Below are 19,753 nucleotides of genomic sequence, written 5' to 3' on the forward strand. Positions count from 1 at the left end.
AAGAGTCCGAAAAACAAGGAACTCTGTGAGACACAGCCCAGAGCAGCAGTCTGAAAACCACCTGGGGTATAAATGAAGGGGATTTACTGGCTAATCTTAGAACGTGTAAAGGGACAGGGATCTTCAGGAGAGTTCTCCAGGAACAAAAGTGCTGGCAGATGCCGCTTCTCTTTTACTCCACCAGCCTACACAGCCGGACACTGGGAGAAGCCAGAGCTGACCCTCTCGCATCTATCTCGCCAGCATCATGTGCTCCCCCCAAGCATTCCCCTGAGAACGCAGCCATCCAAAGCACTGCTCCTGCCTCGCCACCCGCTGGAGGCACCCCCAGCAGATACTGGTGCCACTCTAAAGTGACCCCTGCCCTGGGGAGGGGGGAGATAACCCCACACACTGGCACACCTGCAGTTCCAGTGGCTCAGACCCGTAGCCGGCTGTGCAGGGAGCAAGCTGTGCCCTCTGATGCTCCTGCAACTATGGCAGAGAGGCGAATGAGAGACTCGTAGGCTAATGGCCAGCCCTGCCCGCCAACAAGCCTGAGGCAACCTCAGGCCTCTCAACAGCAGAGACCAAACCCTGCCTAGTGCACCCACAGCACATACTTTGGGTCATAGCAGTCAGCTAGGCTGAAGGCAACAGCATTTCAGCCTCAAGAGCAGGAAATATGCAGTCCGCACAGAGGGCAACTCTGGAGACCAGAGAGGGCAAGTACGACAGGGTACCACAGGACCTCTTTTACTCAAGGCCCTGACTTTCACAACGAGGAGATGTAGCTAGCTACCTAATAGACAGAAACAAACACAGAGTCAGGCAAAACGAGACAGTAATATATCTCAAATGAAAGTACAAGACAAAAAACACAGTAAAAGAGCTAAGTGAAATGGAGGTAAACAATATACCTAATAAAGAATTCAAAATAATGGTCACAGGAATTGGGGCGCCTGGGTAGCTCAGTGGGTTAAAGCCTCTGCCTTCGGCTCAGGTCATGATCCCAGGGTCCTGGGATCGAGCCCCACATCGGGCTCTCTGCTCAGCAGGGAGCCTGCTTTCTCCCCTCTCTCTGCCTGCCTCTCTGCCTATTTGTGATCTCTGTCTGTCAAATAAATAAAATAAAAAGAGCAAAGCAAGCTTAAAGCTAGGTAAAGGAAGAAAATAATAAAGATTAAAGCATAAATAAATGAAAAATGGACTAAAAGAAAGATAAAAGAAACCAATAGTTGGTTCCTTGAAAAGATAAACAAAATTGATGACCTTTCAGCCAGACTCATCAAGAAATTAAAGGGAGAGGACTCAAATAAATACAATTTGAAATGAAGGAAAAGAAAAAACTGATACTACAGAAACACAAATAAGAAAATATTGGGGCACCTGGGTGGGTCAGTGGGTTAAAGCCTCTGCCTTCAGCTCAGGTCATGATCCCAGGGTCCTGGGATTGAGTCCTGCGTCAGGCTCTCTGCTCAGCAGGGAGTCTGCTTACCTTCCTCTCTCTCTGCCTGCCTCTCTGCCTACGTGATTTCTGTCAAATAAATAAATAAAATCTTTTTTAAAAAAGAAAATATTATGAAGAATTATAGGCCAACAAATTGGACAATCCAGAAGAAATGGATAAATTCCAGAAACATATAATCTCCCAAAACTGAATAAGGAAGAAACAAAAAATTTAAACAAAACAAACCAAACACTAGTAGTGAAATTGAATCACTACTCAAAAATCTCCCAGCAAACAAGTCCAGGACAAAGTGATTTCACAAGTGAAATGTACCAAACATTTAAAGAAAAGGTGGTATGTATTCTTCTCAAACTATTCCAAAAAATGGAAAAGGAGAGAAAAAGTCCAAATTCATTCTACAAGATGAGCATTACATGAATACTAAAATCAGACAAAAAGACTACCAACACACAAAAAAACAATAGACCAGTATCTGATGAATACAGATGCAACATCCTCATTGAAGTATGAACAATCCAAATTCAACAATAAATTTAAAGGATCATTCACCAGGACCAAGCTCAAGTTTTTCAGGGGATGTAAGGATGGTTCAATATTCACAAACCAATGTAACACATCACATTAACAAGAAGGACAAAAATCACATCATCATCTCAATTCATGCAGAAAAAGCATTTGACAAAATACAATAACCACTCATGTTTAGAGTGAAACATACCTCAACATAATAAAGGCTATAAATGAAAAGCCCACATCTACATCATACTCAATGATGAAAAACTGAAAGCTTTTCCTCTAGGATTAAGAACAAGAAAAGGACATCCACTATTACCACTTTTATTCAACGTAATACACGAAGTCCTAGATGCAGCAATCAGACAAGAAAAATAAATAAAAGACATCCAAACTGGTAAAAGTAGTAAAATTGTCACTATTTGCAGATGGTATACTATATATAAGAAGCCCTAAAGTCTCCACCAAAAAACTGTTCAAACTGATAAAAGAATTCAATAATACTGCAGGATAAAGAAATCTGTGGTATTTTTACACACTCAAAATAAAATAGCAAAAATGGAAATTAAGAAAACAATCTGATGTATTACTGCACCCCCAAAATATAAAATACCTAGGAATAAATTCAACCAAGGAGGTAAAAGCCTTATACTCAGAAAACTCTAAGACACTGATGGAACAAACCAAGTGACACAAACAAATGGGAAGATATACCATGCTCATGGAAGAATACCATTAAAATGTTTAAACTATCCCAAACAACCTACAGATTCAATACAATCCTTATCAAAATATCAAGAGCATTTTTCACAGAACTTTAACAAATAATACTAAAATTTGTATGGAAATACAAAATATCCTGAATAGCCAAATATTTTGAGAAAGAACAAACCTGGAGGTATCTCAATCACAGATTTCAGGATATACTCCAAAGTTATAATAATAGTCAAAACAGCACGGTACCCGTCAAAAAATAGGCATATAGATAATCAGCAGTATACAGTACAGAGAGCCTGGAAATAAACCCACACCTATAAAGTCAATCTACAACAAAGGAGGCAATAATATACAAAAGGAAAAAACAATCTTTTCAATAAATGCTGAAAAACTTGATAGTTACATGCAAAAGGATGAAACTGGACCACTTTCTTAGACCATGCACAAAAATAAACTAAAAATGGATTAAAGACCTAAATGTGAGACCTGAATACCACATAACCCCTACAAGATAAAACAGGCATCACCTTGCCTGATTTCAAGCTTTACTACAAAGCTGTGATCACCAAGACAGCATGGTACTGGCAAAAAAAAACAGACGCACAGACCAGTGGAACAGAGTAGAGAGCACAAATATGGACCCACAACTCTATGGTCAAATAACCTTCGACAAAGCAGGAAAAAATATACAGTGGAAAAACTCTCTTCAATAAAATGGTGCTGGGAAAATTGGACAGCTATGTATAGAAGAATGAAACTTGACCATTCTCTTACACCATACATGAAGATAAACTCAAAATGGATAAAAGACCTCAACATGAGGCAGGAATCTATCAAAATCCTAGAGAAGAACATAGGCAGTAACCTTTTTGACATCAGGCACAGCAACTTCTTTCAAGATGTGTCTCCAAAGGCAAAGGAAACAAAAGCGAAAATGAACTTTGGGTACTTCATCAAGATCAAAATCTTCTGCACAGCAAAGGAAACAATCAACAAAACAAAGAGGCAACCATGGAATGGGAGAAGATATTCACAAATGACACTACAGACAAAGGGCTGAAATCCAAGATCTATAAAGAACTCAAACTCAACACCCCCAAAATAGATAATCACGTCAAAAAATGGGCAGAAGACATGAAAGACATTTCTCCAAAGAAGACATACAAATGGCTAGGAGACACATGAAAGGGAGATTCAAATGAAAACCACACTGAGATACCCACTTTACCAGTTAGAATGGCCAAAATCAACAAGACAGTAAACAACATGTGCTGGAGAGGATGTGGAGAAAGGGGAAACCTCTTACACTGTTGGTGGGAATGCAAGTTGGTGCAGCCACTTTGGAAAACAGTATGGAGATTCCTTAAGAAATTAAAAATAGAGCTACCCTATGACCCTGCAATTGCACTACTGGGTTTTTACCCCAAAGATACAGATGCAGTGAAAAGAAGGGCCATCTGTACCCCAATGTTCATGGCAGCAATGGCCACAGTTGCCAAACTGTGGAAAGAACCAAGATGTCCTTCAACAGACAAATAGATAAAGAAGATTTGGCCTATACATACAATGGAGTATTATGCCTCCATCAGAAAGGAAGAATACCCAACTTTTGTATCAACATGGACGGGACTGCAGGAGATTATCCTGAGTGAAATAAGTCAAGCAGAGAGAGTCAATTATCAATAAGGTTTCACTTACTTGTGAAGCATAAGGAATAACACGGAGGACATTGGGAGGTGGAGAGGACAAGTGAGTTGGGGGAACCGGAAGGGGAGATGAAGTATGAGAGACTGTGGACTCTGAGAAACAAACTGAGGGTTCTGGAGGGGAGGGACTGGGTGAGTCTCGTGGAGCGTATTAAGGAGGGCACGTATTGCATGGAGGGCTGGGTGTGGTGCATAAACAATGAATTCTGAAAAACTGGAAAAAAAAAATAAGATAAAATAAAATAAAGATAAAACAGGCAGTAATCTCTCTGACAGTGCCCTTAGCAACATATTTATGGCTATGTCTCCTCAGGCAAGTGAAAACAAAAGCAAAAAATAAACTATTGTGCTTATGGGTGTACCAAATACAGTTACTGATACACCAAAATAAAAAGCTTTTGCACAGTGAAGGAAGACATCAATAAACAAAAAGCAACCTAGTGAATAAGAGAAGACATCTGTAAATGATACTTTTGATAAGAGGTATCCAATATATATATAAAGTTATTATACAACTCAACACCCTCCTCCCCAAAAAACAACAACAACAAAAATAAACAAAAAGCCCTCAACCTGAATGAAACATAACCAGAAAATCTGAATAGATATTTTTCCAAAGAAGACATACAGATGCCCAGCAGATACTTAAAAAGAAGCTTGGGGTGCATAAACGGCTAACTTTAGGGTCCAACTCTTGATTTCAGCTCAGGTCATGATCTCAGGGTCATGGGATAGAACCCCACATTTGGCTCCGTGCTCAGCAGTAAGTCTGTTGGAGATTCTCTTCCTCTCCCTTTGCCCCTCCCCCTGCTCTAGAAAAACGAGTAAGTAAAAACTTAAAAAAAAAAAAAAAAGACACCCAATAATATGCATCTTAAGGAAAATGTAAATCAAAACCACAATGAGCAATCACTTTACACTAGTCACAAAGGCTAGTATCAAAAAGACAATTGACAAGTGCTGGCAAGGATGTAGAGAAAAGGGAACGACTGTGAGCTGCTGTTAGGAATAGAAATACTTTAAGATCCGGTAATTCCATTACAGGGTAAAACAGGAACACCAGTTTCAAAATATATATGCACCCTATGTTTACTATAGTATTATTTAAAATAGGCAAAATATGAAAGCAACCTAAGTGTCGGTCCGTAAATGAATGGATAAACAAGATGTGTTCTGTGTGTATGTGTGTTGTGTACACATAGACTCTTAAGTCCAAAAAACTGGTGGTTGCCAGAGGGGAGGCGGGTGGGGGGCTGGGTGAAATAAGGGGATTAAAAGATCAAAACTTCCACTTACAAAATAAACCACAGAAATGAAAAGTACAACGTAAGGAAAAGTCAATAATACTGGAACAACACTGTATGATAATACACAGTTACTACACTTAGCGTGGTAAGCAACGAGTAGTACAGGGAATTACTGAATCAATGCTGTACACCTGAAACTAACATTGTATGTTAATAGTTACTTCAATTAAAAAAAGAAAGAAAGAAAGAAAGAAAACCCATGATACACAAGAAACACATTTTAGATTCGAAGACACAGGTTTCAAGTAAAAGGATGAAAGATGATATAATCAAATAGAACTCTTCATTTCCCGTCATAGCAATTCTCATTACAGTGACAGGTACCGCTATCCAACCGTGAAGTCAAAGACGGGATCCTCTATTCTTCCACAACTGAATTCTTCAATCTACTCCCCGAGCAAATTCTGTGGTTCAGTTTTCTAAATTCGCTTGTCCACTGCTATCATATGAGGTGAAGCCAGCCTTGTAACCGAACTCTCTGCTTTTATTTTTGTCCCTTTCAGTCTACTATCCGTAAGGCAATGCTGAGTGCTTTTAAAGCATATGAAATACTATTTCTCTCCAGCTTAAAAACTTTGAAAGCCTTCTCTGTGTCTCACTGCATTTAGAATCAAATTCAATTTCCTTTCTTTTTTCTTCAAGGGTCTAATACAGTCTCTGCCCAGCTCTCGTATCTTCTACTTCTCAGGAACAAAACGGGACCTCCCGGGACACAGAGGAAGAATAGGCAAAGTGTTGAGAAAAAAAGTAATTTATAATTTATAATTTAAAATTCAGCAACATTAACATTCCAAAATGAGTGCAAAAGAATGTACTTTCCGACATACAAGTACTCAGAAAGTTCATCAAGTCTCTAAAACACCCATGGAAAATATCTGTCGAGAAAAAAAAGTCTACCTCCTAAGAGACAGAAGAATGATAAAACAAGTAACATGATCAAATAAACTAGCCACACATATTAAGTCTAAGTCAAGACAGACCATAAAAAATAACATTTTTTAAATAAAGACAAGTAAAATTTCTGAAGGTGTGGATACAGAAGAGAGAAAGTATCTAAACTAAGTGGAGGAGTAAGAATGCTAACTTTAAAAAAACACACGTTACTTAAACTTTAAGAGTAGTCAACGGAATAGGCTTAGAATATACAACTTTAGGGGGGAAAAATGGAGTAAGAAAACCTTTATCAACAGCAACAAAAAAGAGAAAGGAAGAAAGAGGAGCAGGGAGGAAAAATCGAACAAGCAGCACAGGGAGGTGAAAACAGCTGTAAGCGGACCTGGGGAAAGTCCCTTCCTGGTGACAGTGTCACAACACCACGATGACAAAAACTGCAGAACAAAACCCAACACATACTATTCTCAGCAGATAAGATAAATCAAAATACGATGCAAGAAATAAATAAAAAAGACAGCTTTACAATCTAGGAAGCAAAAACTAAAATAACTATTAGGAAAAATAGACAAATCTACACTCATAGAAAAAGGATCACACTTTAAAAATGGATAAATTGGGTAGGTAATAAAGTATGTAGAACATCTGCATAATGTACGTATAGTAAACCTGTTCCAGCATATACATAATTTAAACATACATATAAATATATAGAGTATACATTATTTATTATATACAAAACATGTATAAAACCAAATATACAAGTCCAAAATAATTTCAAAATATCTAAAATAAGGTCATAAAGTTCACAATAATTAAACAGAAAGGAAAAGAAGTAGAATTCTACATTCACATTTTGAAATTCCGTACTCATAGAAATTAAAATGGCAAGAACTCCTGTACAACCTTAAATGAATGAAAATGTTTAACTGAAAATACGAACTTTTAAACAGAAAAGCAATAAAAGCACTTATCAACACATAGGAGACATAACCAAGTGATAACCAGAAAAATATATATGCCCTGAAATGTATTTACTAAAAGTTAAAGTGAAAAGTGAAATAACTTACGGAAGTGACAAGCCCTGGTAAGTATGCCTAGGCAAAAATGGACAATCCTGGTCCAAGGAGTATTAAACTACTTGAAAAGTAAGCATAACTGAAAAACCAGTTAAGGATGGAACAAAATCAAATTTTAGGCCCATCTCACATGGTGCAAAATATCATAAAAACAAGATTTTCTAGTTGAATCCAGCAATGTAGTAAAATATCAAGTACAATTTGCGACTGAAACCTAAAGATGATTCAACATTACACAACGTATCAACCTGTATTCCTGTTTAGGGTTTTAAAAGTGAAATCTTTATGCCTCTTCCCTCCTAAACTCTAAAGAAATATTAGCAACGGAGTACAAAGGGTTCACTCCCATGAGGAACAACAGAGACAACGTCAGCAACTGGAGACCTCAATGGCATTCAAAAGAGGAAAGACAGCAGAAGGACAACTAATTTAGTATCCTTTTACAGAAGCCACAGTGTGACAGGCGATGAGAGAAAAGTAAAAGAAAAGAAGACTCTTTCAAAACAAAAAAAACCCATTCCAGAACTTCTGGAGAACTCAGACATGTCAAGTATAAAAAACAACATATAGAACAGGACTGCCCTGCCCTGCATCTCCTGTCCCCTTGCCCCCAGACCCCATCCGCACAGATACCCTGAGCACTTAGCCCTGACAGCTCAGCCTCTGCACCGTTTATGAGAGGCGCTTGGGATCTGAAGATAAAGGCACAGAAAAAGGAGTGAAGCTGAAAACTGGAAGATTCACATAATGCTTCAACCACCAGTAATGTTTCAAGTTATACGTCTATTCCTAAGAAAGGTCATTCAAACTTCAGTTTCTGAATGGCTCTGAAGAAAAAAACCCCACATACTGCTAGGAATCTCTTATGCAAGACGTCTGCTTTCTTCCACAGCCATCTTAATATGATTTTGCCATCAAGCCCCACCCATGCACAAAGAATTTATTATCGACTTTTTAACGTCCTACCCTTAATGTCAACAGAATATATCTCTTAAAATTTAATTTCTGCTACTGAGATAACTACATCCAATTTTACCATCACTCCAATAAACTAGAACCACTCAGTTGCAAAGATCATAGTGCCTGCCCAGGAGTAGTCTTGCGAATTTTTCCTCATTATCTTCTGTGCAACTGCTCTACTTCCCAATCTTAGTATCCCTCACAGATTAAGGAGGAAAATGAGGAGGACCTTATACAATTTCCAAACAAAAAGTTGTCCCATAATCTAGACCTTAACACAAAAGTTAAGTCACATTACCATAGTAAAAATTTCAAAACAATCTTACCTGCTTATCTTTCCTTTCTATAATATCTTGCTTTTGTTTGCATTTTTGAGAGGTCTCCTTAATATCTGTTGCCTGTAAGATTGAACCAGAAGGAGGGGAACGTAGTTAAAATCTTAAGCAAGCCATTATGAGGCCTTACCAACCCAAATATCAAATTAATCCACAAGGCTTTTCATTTCTTCCAAACCAAATTCAGTTACCACCCAAAATACTAACTTACTTACAAATCTATAAAATGTTATTTACTGATATTAAAAATAGGGGGTCCCTGGGTGGCTCAGTGGTTAAAGCCTCTGCCTTTGGCTCGGGTCATGATCTCAGGGTCCTGGGATCGAGCCCCGCATCGGGCTCTCTGCTCAGCAGGGCGCCTGCTTCCTCCTCTCTCTCTGCCTGCCTCTCTAACTACTTGTGATCTCTGTCTGTCAAATTAAAAAAAAAAAAAAAAAAAAATAGCCATGGCAATATACATACATATTTCTTTATCATTTCCCATGGATTATCTCTTGGTAGTTCATCTGATTCTAAAAAAACATTCTATTAGGATAGCAGGGTCAATAGTTCAAACTGTTCTTCAAAATCTTGGACTCCAAAATCTCCCTAAAGGTTAAAAGCCATGACCATAAAAATTTTTAGGTTTAAAATTTTCAAATAAAATTTTTAATAAATGGAATATTCCATATGCCATTATACTATTTATTCTAAAAACATCAGGTTTTCTATGATAAATTCATAGAAGAAATTCAATGTTTCCAGGAATACTACTCTGAATTCTCTTATTAAAATAATCAGATTTGGGGGCGCCTGGGTGGCTTGGTTGGTTCAGCGACTGCCTTTGGCTCAGGTCATCTCAGGGTCCTGGGATCCAGTCCTATATTGGGCTCCCGGCTCAGCAGGGATTCTGCTTCTCCATCTCCCTCTGCCCCCAATTCACACGCTCTCTTGCTCACTCTCAAATACAATCTTTGGGGGGGAAAAAAAAATCACATTTCAGTTTGCTCTTTTGTATGCTGGAATATCTTAAAGTAGCAACCTGCCCAACGTGATAATTAGGAGCCCGAAAGCCCTATGGTGGCAGACTTGAGTTAAAAAACGAACGAAAGCTACAAGTAAATTCACAAAATTACTTGGAAGACCTGCAGAGTACTTTTTGTACTTGCTAAAATACAGAAAATCCTGGGGTGCCTGGATGGCTCAGTGGGTTAAAGCCTCTGCCTTCAGCTCAGGTCATGAACCCAAGGTCCTGGGATAGAGCCCTGCATCAGGCTCTCTGCTCGGCAAGGAGCCTGCTTCCTCCTTCTCTCTCTGCCTGCCTCTGTGCCTACTTGTGATCTCTGTCTGTCAAATAAATGAAGTCTTTAAAAAATAAAATAAAATACAGAAAATCCTAAATTGAGCCAGCAAAGTACCTTCTCTTTGATTCGAGCCTCCAACACTTGACGCTGCCTCTCAATCTCTTCAATTCGACGGGTCATAGGGATCTGCCCTTCTTTAAGTTTCCTCACCTCTTCCTTCACTCGGTCTCGAGCTAGTTTTACTTCTTCATACTCCTGACGAACATTTTCATACTCCTTGCAATTAATTCAGGAAACAGAAGTTAACGCACTACTAGCTTAAATTAACACATAGACTAAAACCAAAGTGCAGGCAGAAACCAAACCTATGAAAAGACTTGTCTTGATATCCTTTTGGCAAGACTACTCATATAAAATTTACCCTCTGAAACAACTTCAGAAATAGCGAATACCAACAATGACTTATTAAGAATTCTGCTTGAAAATCACTCAATTTATCTCCATCACTAGGCCGGACTCCGACTTCCATGGTTCTGAAACTTACCCAGTAACTGCTACTAAAATGAGGTTTTCCTCTAGTCTCTCGATAAAGAAGAGATATGAGAATGTATAAATAAACGAAACTCAGTTATAAAAAGTAAAAATGAAAAAACAAAGGAAAAATGGATCAAAAGGAAAAAAAAAGTGGGTAAAAACGATGCTTGTCATGTCACAGGAATTAATGTTTGCTAAAAAACAAAAGTAAGTGCAGTACTCAGAGAGCATACAGTAAGAATGGGATGAAGAAAAGATTACAAACATTAAAATAAATTTTAAAAAAGAAAAAAAGATTGAAATCGATCTAAGAAAGAAGAAGATAAACCAAAAGACTTTAAAGGAGAAAGAAAAAGTAGATTAAGAGTAATAATGGGCATAGGAAAATGTAGTCAAAACAAGCTGTAAAGCAAAAAATTCAAGAATAATGGAATTATGGGACAGGGTAGGGTGAGGGGGTGGCAGAGAAAGGCCACAAATACAGCCACGTGTTTTTCCATTTTAATAACAATTACCTCCATTCTAACCCTGGAACAAACATGATAAAACTTTCTTATTTTGTTCTGCCCGTCAAAAAGAAATGCACTGAGGAAATGGGACTCTTCAGCCCAAACTGTGGTCATAAATAATAACCATACACTGCACAGTGATTAAAAGGAACAGTAGCTCCAATAAACTCAGGAAGCCGGAGTAGAGAATTCTAGTCCATAGCCCGCAGCTGCATCTGCACCTGAACTTATTAGTGGTACACACCAAGTAAATTCTCTGTGACCTGAGGACACTCAAAGATTTTTTTGTGTAAACATTTTTAGCTCATTAACATCTTATAAAACAAACTGTCTGTTGAGGATTCAAATCTGGAAGAGTTAAGAGCACCATCAACTGTTATTTGTTACACAATAACAGTAACAGTACACACCTATATCATAATACCATCAATAATACCAAATGTATTATGATATATAAAGCAAAAATGAACAAAAGCACCTAATTTGAATACAGAGCAATCAGTACCTTCTATATAGCTTTTCTGCTAGTTAAAGCATCACTATTTTGCCTCTAATAATTAAGACTTACCACCCACGGCCTTTTAGCTTCAAGCATCTCAATCAAATCTAAATGTCGCTTACGTTCATAGAACCTCTCCACATCTTGTTTGTATCGTTCATTCCTCTGAATCATTTTCTCTAGATACTCAGTTTTCTCTTTGCACGAGGTCTAAAACAAATATTTAACAATTAGTTTAACTGAAAAGTCAACAGGTCAGATTCTTTAATGATGAAAATGAACAATGCTACCAAAATTTCACAATAAAGAATTTCACGGGCGTTCCTAAGAACTGTGTACAACTAACATGCATACCTGAGCTCTGGTCTAGGCCCTGCGATTTATTAGTTGGGTGACTGTGGGGAAGCCCCACCACATCTCTAAGCCTGGCCTCTTCCTGCCTGAAGAAAAAACACCTATCTGCCCCACTCACCTCAAGGGTAGAAGCAACACACTCTAAAGTGCAAGGTCAACAAAAGCTATAATGTGATATACAAGTGAAAACTAGCATTACTACAATTAGCATGTTATGAATACCCATGACTTAGGACTTAGAAATGAGATGAAGGAAGCTAAAATTTGCCCTTTAGACTGAGTTAACAAATGCAGAGATGTACTCAAAACCTAGCAGGATAAGTGGCTACATTCCTTCAGGGGACGGTACTAATTTCAGAGAGTTTCTGATGGTGTACAGGAGTCCCTCCCCTTATTTGAGGGGAATAGAGGCCCAAACCACTAGAGGATGCCTGAAACTGAAGACAGTACCACACCCATAAATACTGTTTTTTCCTGTACATGCATGCCTATGATAAAGCTTAATTTACATATCAGACACAGTAAGAGACTAATAACAAGAAAACAGAGTAACAATAAGCAATCATAAAAGTTAATGAATGTGGCTTCTCTCTCAGAATATATTATCATACTATTGTCACCCTTCTTGTGATGATTCGAGATTATAAAATGCCATGTGATGACATGAAGTGAGGCACTGTGACATAACATCAGACTACTGTTGACCTTGTGACCATATATATATATATCAGGCAGCTCATCTGCTTCTGGACCACAGGTCACCATGGGTAATTGAAATGGCAGGTAACTACAAGCGTGAATAATGGGGGACTACTGTATCAGACTGTTCCAGGGGGGCAAGGGTACAAAGACGGACAGAGTATCTGAAAAAGCATAAAATAATTACTACTCCTTTGGTCATGGATTCTGAAAAAGTATAATAAATTATAATAATTTGCATATTATTAAGTATGGACAGTTACAATTGAAGAGAGAGCATCTGTTTATAAGGTATCTTATGAAAATTTACTGAATTTATTTTAGTGGCTGGGACATCGAAAATGATTTGTTAAACAAAACACCTCTTCAAATGATAAACTAAAATATCCTTTTATAGCCTATGTGTTTATTTAAGGTGAACATAAAAACAACACGGCAACAGAACACAGAGCTCTCTACAAAGTCTACCCTCCTGCAACTCAAAAAATATGAGAACAGGTTCAACAGAGACACTACATCAAAAGCTACAGGTTCACTGCTATATTACCCAAAGCCTTGTACCATCCTGGCATATGGCAGGTGTTGTAAGAAATACTGAATGAGTAAAAGAATAATACCGAAACTTCCTGAGAGAAATAAATACTTTAAAATACCATTATTGGTTCCTTAGAAGTTCAATTAATAACATGTATTTGAAGAAATGGTAGTCAAATTTTTCAAACTTTTTTCAACTCCAATTCTCACTTTCTATGACTTAATGTATGTCAGCAATACAATCCTAGGTGGAAAAAACCCACAAATATATGAAGCCACTTGATGAATCAGAGCTACTATTCACCCTACCACACTGTGAAATATGGAAATCAGTCAGGGACAATAAAAAATGAGTTGTCTGTTTATAAATACCTCTAGTTGTTTTTCTTTCTCCCTGAAGTTTTTGAGTTCACAATGGTATCTGTGCATTTCTGGAGGACCAATAGACTTCTCAGTAGCTTCAAGAAGTTCAATTTTACTCAGTTTAGCAAATTCTCCAACTTTATCCTAGAGCATAAAACTTAAATATCAGCAACTATTATCATTTTTAAAAAAGACTTATTTGTTAGAATGGGAGAGGGACAGAGAAACTTAAGCAGACTCTGAACTCAGCAAAGAGTCCAACCCAGGGCTCGAACTCACGACCCTGATAACATGACCTGAGCAGAAACCAAGAGTCAGACATGTAACTGAATGTGCCACCCAGGCGCTCTGCAACTATTACCATTCATAAATATCTTCAAAACATATTTCACTCAGCGATCACGCTTGTTAAAATGAAACGCATTTAAAAGAAAAAAAACTGTTAAGATGTGCAATATATACAAACTCTGTCCTTCATATATTATTTCTTAAAATGATAAAGGGTATGAATTGTCATCTAAGAATCCTTTAAAATTTTCTAGGTCGATATTTCTAGGGTAAAGTGTTTATATACATATAATAAATAGCTTGGAGATAAAAAAGAGTTCCCTGGACTGAAACCATTATCTACCACACATCAACTGGAATGTCAGAAGTTAAGAAAAAGGATATTTACAACAACTACTTCTGGACATATCAGACATCAGCTAACAATGCTTTCAAATTTTAAATTTTTTTTTAATTTGGACAAATGTAATTAAGTCATTGTTTCTGAATTGAAAAAATGAACTATAATTCAGTCACTACACAGCACTCAAATTTAACATTTCATGTGCATTTTCAGGGTATTTTTACTAAAATTTAAAATATAACAAAGTTTTAGAATGTACATCTATAGATTTAAGAGTTTTAGTACACCACATACTTTATATAAAAACATGATTAAGAAGTTATTACCAAAATTTTAAGTGCCTACAAACTCTAGCACATGGACACGCAAGTTGCTGTACTTAAAAACAATACTTTATTTCCTTTACCATATTCTGTAGTTTAGACTTTCAGCTTTTTATTAATTGAAATCTTCCAAATTACTTCAATAAGATTATGAGACGAAATGCCACCTTTTACAAAGTAGAAAGTATTAGTTATGAGGCTTACTTTAAATAGCCTCTATTACAATATTCTTTGAAAAGTATTTAGATTCTGCTATGACATGAAGAGGACACAAATTCTACCATGTGTACACTTAATTCTCTCATACCTGAGGTAGAAATTGGCAAAGATTGCCCACTTGAATGTTTAAGGCTGCAACTTGCTCTTCTACTACTTTCTGGGTTGTAGATTTTTTGTTGATGAACCAAGACGACTGATTTTTTGCCACGTCAATCTCACGGGTAATTACAAGATTTCCTGAAGTTCTGAACCTAGTTAAAAATAATTTTAAAAATCTTTATGTTCAAAATACATATATCGTTTTAGAAATATAATTTCCAAAATTCTCTTGCAAAAAAGGTTGCCAGACAGGATTATTATAACTTTTATTCCTTTTGAAATTTTGGCCCCTCCAAAAAAGGAAAACTTGATAATTTATTGGTAATAATACATAACTGATCACAGGTAAGTTACCACTTTCAACATCATAATTATTTAAACTATTAAAATAAAACAAAGCCAACACTAATTTCCAAACACTGACAGAGGATTTACATATCTGGAGTTATTTATCCTTTAATTATTATTCTCCAATCACATGCGTTGACTGCAATTCAAAATGGATTGGTATATTCAACCATACAAAATTAAGTGCTGTAACTTCCTCTACTGGAAGATAAAGGAATGAAAACCAATTTTTGCATAAGCAGTTCCAGACATCAAAACTAGCCTGGTCATACAGGTAGCCCATGCCTTCCTTGTCATGTACTCCACTCTGAATTCAGAGGGGACTATATCATACGCCCTCTTAAAGGAACATTAAGCAATACAGAATCTGAAAGAAGGGTATTTACTTATTTCTTGCTTTTAGAAGTACTACTGCTCCACACCTCCCATCCATCTTCTTCACTGGGAATCAGCAGCATGTGGTAGAAAGATAAATTATTGGTATTCAATGGCTAAATGACAATGATACTTTGTAAATGTCGTGTATATAGACTATACTGTAATCAGAACACTCCACAAACATTAAGATTTTAGAACTTTAAAAAAAAGTAATTTTAAATTTTCATTTCCAGCAGAATGACTAATGAAGTACTCTGTTGGTTGTCTTGTTCTGAACTACAAATAATGAAATATTAAAATATGTTCACAAATGCATTTATCAGTTAGCATGAAGGCAAGTAAATCTGGCCTAAATCCCAGGGCAGGTGGAGATCCAGAAGTTGAAAAATGAAAACTGGCTTTTACTTTGGGAGTATCTGTTCCACCAAATAACCTTACACATTCATTTCCATAATCTCCTAGGAGAGGAGCTACAAAGGCCCCGAGAGTCTAATAAAAACCATCCCCAAAAGACTATACTCTCCATGTAAGGGTAAACTAGAACTACTCTATAATCACCATCACCACCACTGCCAGCACCACCACCACCACCATTGACAGTGAGGTAAATTGCCTGTCTCAAACTACGGCTTAAACTGCAAAAACAAACAAACAAACAAACAAACAAAAACACAACAACCCACAATTTCTCCTGAGGACAGTTAATAACATCAACCCAGTCTCAGATATATTAGTATACTTAAGTCAATTACATGACATACCTAGGGTTCCAAAACGCACAAACTGAGAATTGTGTATATTTTGATCCTGGATTGAAAGTACCCAGTGGTCTGTTGTATAAGTTAGTGAAAATTCCCTCAGCAGGAATCTACCTTTACCCTCAAAAAATTAACACAAAGTTCAAAGAGAAAGGGGCAGCTCACTGGAAACACACATACATGAAAACAAAACCCAGAGTAAGAACTAGCAGAAATAACAAAGTAGAGTCATACTGAATTAATGGGCAAATACAGAATAAGAAATTCACTATATTTCAAGAAATAGAAGATTGAAAATATTTACTTATATCTAAAGAAGAACTAAAGGGAAATGGATCTAGAATGCAGCACAAAGACATAAAAAGATGAAAAATATGGAGAATGTTAAGAGACACAGATGACTGACTAAGAGAACCCAACATCTAATAGGAGTTCTAGAAGGGAAGAAGACAAAAAAGTCTGGCAATATAGGAAGAGATAATAGATAAGAATTTTCCAAACCATAAATTTAAGAAGCTCATTAAATCCCAAGCAAATAAATAAAAAAAATAAATCCACATCTAAATATATGATGTGAAACTATAAAACAACAAAAACAGGATTTCAAAAGACACTTGAGCCACATGAAACCAATGACCCCCTCCCCACCCCCCCGCAAAAAAGGCACTTGAGATAAAGAGAATTACTGCCAAAGAAACTAGGATTATATTCATACTTGAAGACGGAATTATACTTCACATGTGTTGAGAAAAGACCTATCAATGTAGAATTTATATCTACCAAATACATCTTTCAAGACCTAGAATGGGTAGGTCAAGATGGGGGAGGAAGAGAAGGCTGAGATGACATCAGGTAGCAGGAGATTAGCTAGATCGTTATTAAACCATTCCGAGCACCTACAAATCCAACAGGAGATCGAAGAGAAGAAGAGCAACAATTCTAGAAACAGAAAGTGGACCGCTTTCTGAAAGGGTTTTTTCTTCTACAAAATTTTGGGATACAACTTCTTCTAATAGATCAAAATATACCCTAAATCTAGCACAGGGTTTGTTCTAATCTCCAGCCTGAGCAAGTTCTCTCCACTTTCTTTTTCTTTCTTTTCCCAACCAACTTAAATTATCAACTCCATTTTTAGAAAAAAATTTTTTTAAAGATTTATTTATTTATTTGACAGACAGATCACAAGTAGGCAGAGAGGCAGGCAGAGAGAGAGGAGGAAGCAGGCTCCCTGCTGAGCAGAGAGCCTGATATGGGGCTTGATCCCACTACCCTGGGATCATGACCTGAGCCGAAAGCAGAGGCTTTAACCCACTGAGCCACCCAGGTGCCCCTTTTTAGAAATTTTTTTTTTTAATTTTCATCTTTACAGTCATATTCCATCCCTTCACCATGTTTACCCTTATTTGTGTGTGTGTGTGTGTGTGTATTTTTTTTTCTTTCTTAAAATTTTGGGAGGTAGTTTCTTCTAAGATACTCCAAAATACTCCCAAAATCAAGTGAGTGGCTCTGTTCTATTCACCAGTCAAATACATATATTTTCTTTTTTAAATTCTTTTTTGAACTTCTTTTTAACCCTTCTCCCCACAATCTGAGTTCTCTTCTGATTTGGTTAATGCACATTTTTCGGGGGCCTGTGCCACCCTTTTAGTATTTTATTCTCTCATTCATATATTCTTATCTGGGTAAAATGACAAGGCAGAAAAACTCACCACAAAAAAAAGAACGAGAGGCAGTACCAAAGGCTAGAGACCTAATCAATACGGACTTTGGTAATATGTCAGATCTAGAGTTCAGAATGATGATTCTCAAGGTGCTAGCTGGGCTCAAAAAATGCATGGAAGATATTAGAGAAATCCTATCTGGAGATATAAAAGCACTTTCTGGAGAAATAAAAAAACTAAAATCTAACCAAGCTGAAGTCAAAAAAGCTATTAATGAGGTACAATAAAAAATGGAGGCTCTTACTGCTAGGATAAATGAGGCAGAAGAGAGAGTTAGTGATATAGAAGACCAAATGACAGAGAATAAAGCTGCTGAGCAAAAGAGAGACAAACAACTACTGGACAATGAGGGGAGAATCTGAGATAGATGATACCATAAGATGAAACAATATTAGAATAATTGGGATTCCAAAAGAAGAAGAAAGAGAGAGGGGAACAGAAGGTATATTGGAGCGAATTATTGTAGAGAATTTCTCTAATGTGGCAAAGGGAACAAACATCAAAATCCAGGAGGCGCAGAGAACCCCCCTCAAAATCAGTAAGAATAGGTCCACACCTCGCCATCTAATAGTAAAACTTACAAGTCTTAGTGACAAAGGGAAAATCCTAAAAGCAGCCTGGGACAAGAAGTCTGTAACATACAATGATAAAAATATTAGATTGGCAGCAGACTTATCCACATAGACCTGGCAGGCCAAAAAGAACTGGCATGATATATTCAGAGCACTAAATGAGAAAAACATGCAGTCAAGAATACTATATCCAGCTAGGCTATCACTAAAAATAGAAAGAGAGATAAAAAACTTCCAGGACAAACAAAAACTAAAAGAATCTGTAAACACCAAACCAGCTCTACAGGAAATACTGAAAGGAGTCCTCCAGCCAAAGAGAGATCCTAAAAGTAATAGACCAGAAAGGAACAGAGACAATATACAGTAACAGTCACCTTATAGGCGATACACTGGCATTAAATTCATCTCTCTCAATAGTTACCCTGAATGTAAATGGGCTAAATGCCCCAATCAAAAGACACAGAGTATCAGATTGATTAAAAAAAAAAAATCAATATGCTGTCTACAAGAACCTGATTTTAGACCCAAAGACACCTCCAGATTTAAAGTGAGGGGGTGAAAAACAATTCACCATGCCAAGGGACATCAAAAGAAAGCTGGGGTGGCAATCCTTATATCAGATCAATTAGATTTTAAGCCAAACACTATCATAAGAGATGAGGAAGGACACACTACCATACTCAAAGGGTCTGATCAGCAAGAAGATCTAACAATTTTAAGTATCTATGCTCCTAACATGGGAGCAGCCAACTATACAAACCAATTAATAAACAAAATCAAAGAAACACATCGATAATAATACAGTAATAGTAGGCGACTTTAACACCCCCCTCACTGAAATGGACAGATCATCCAAGCAAAAGTTCAACAAGGAAATAAAGGCCTTAAAAGACACACTGGACCAGATGGACATCACAGATATATTCAGAACATTCCATCCCAAAGCAACAGAATATGCACTCTTCTCTAGT

At 37.1% G+C, this 19,753-nt stretch overlaps 1 protein-coding gene across 3 annotated transcripts in view; it reads right to left on the reverse strand.

Moving 5' to 3' along the window:
* The window catches only part of SMC5 (structural maintenance of chromosomes 5), a 95,436-nt gene that overhangs the window by 54,140 nt on the left and 21,543 nt on the right, over positions 1-19,753 (reverse strand). For all 3 annotated transcript variants that reach the window (XM_032306542.1, XM_032306543.1, XM_032306540.1), the window contains exons 4-8: positions 14,995-15,157; positions 13,743-13,877; positions 11,853-11,993; positions 10,356-10,517; positions 8,950-9,021 (exon numbers count right to left, since the gene is read on the reverse strand). In XM_032306542.1, the coding sequence (XP_032162433.1) occupies positions 8,950-9,021; positions 10,356-10,517; positions 11,853-11,993; positions 13,743-13,877; positions 14,995-15,157 (673 nt within the window). The remainder of the gene's footprint in view (positions 1-8,949; positions 9,022-10,355; positions 10,518-11,852; positions 11,994-13,742; positions 13,878-14,994; positions 15,158-19,753) is intronic.

Source organism: Mustela erminea, chromosome 12, assembly GCF_009829155.1.
Source record: "Mustela erminea isolate mMusErm1 chromosome 12, mMusErm1.Pri, whole genome shotgun sequence".
Classification (NCBI taxonomy): Eukaryota; Metazoa; Chordata; class Mammalia; order Carnivora; family Mustelidae; genus Mustela; species Mustela erminea.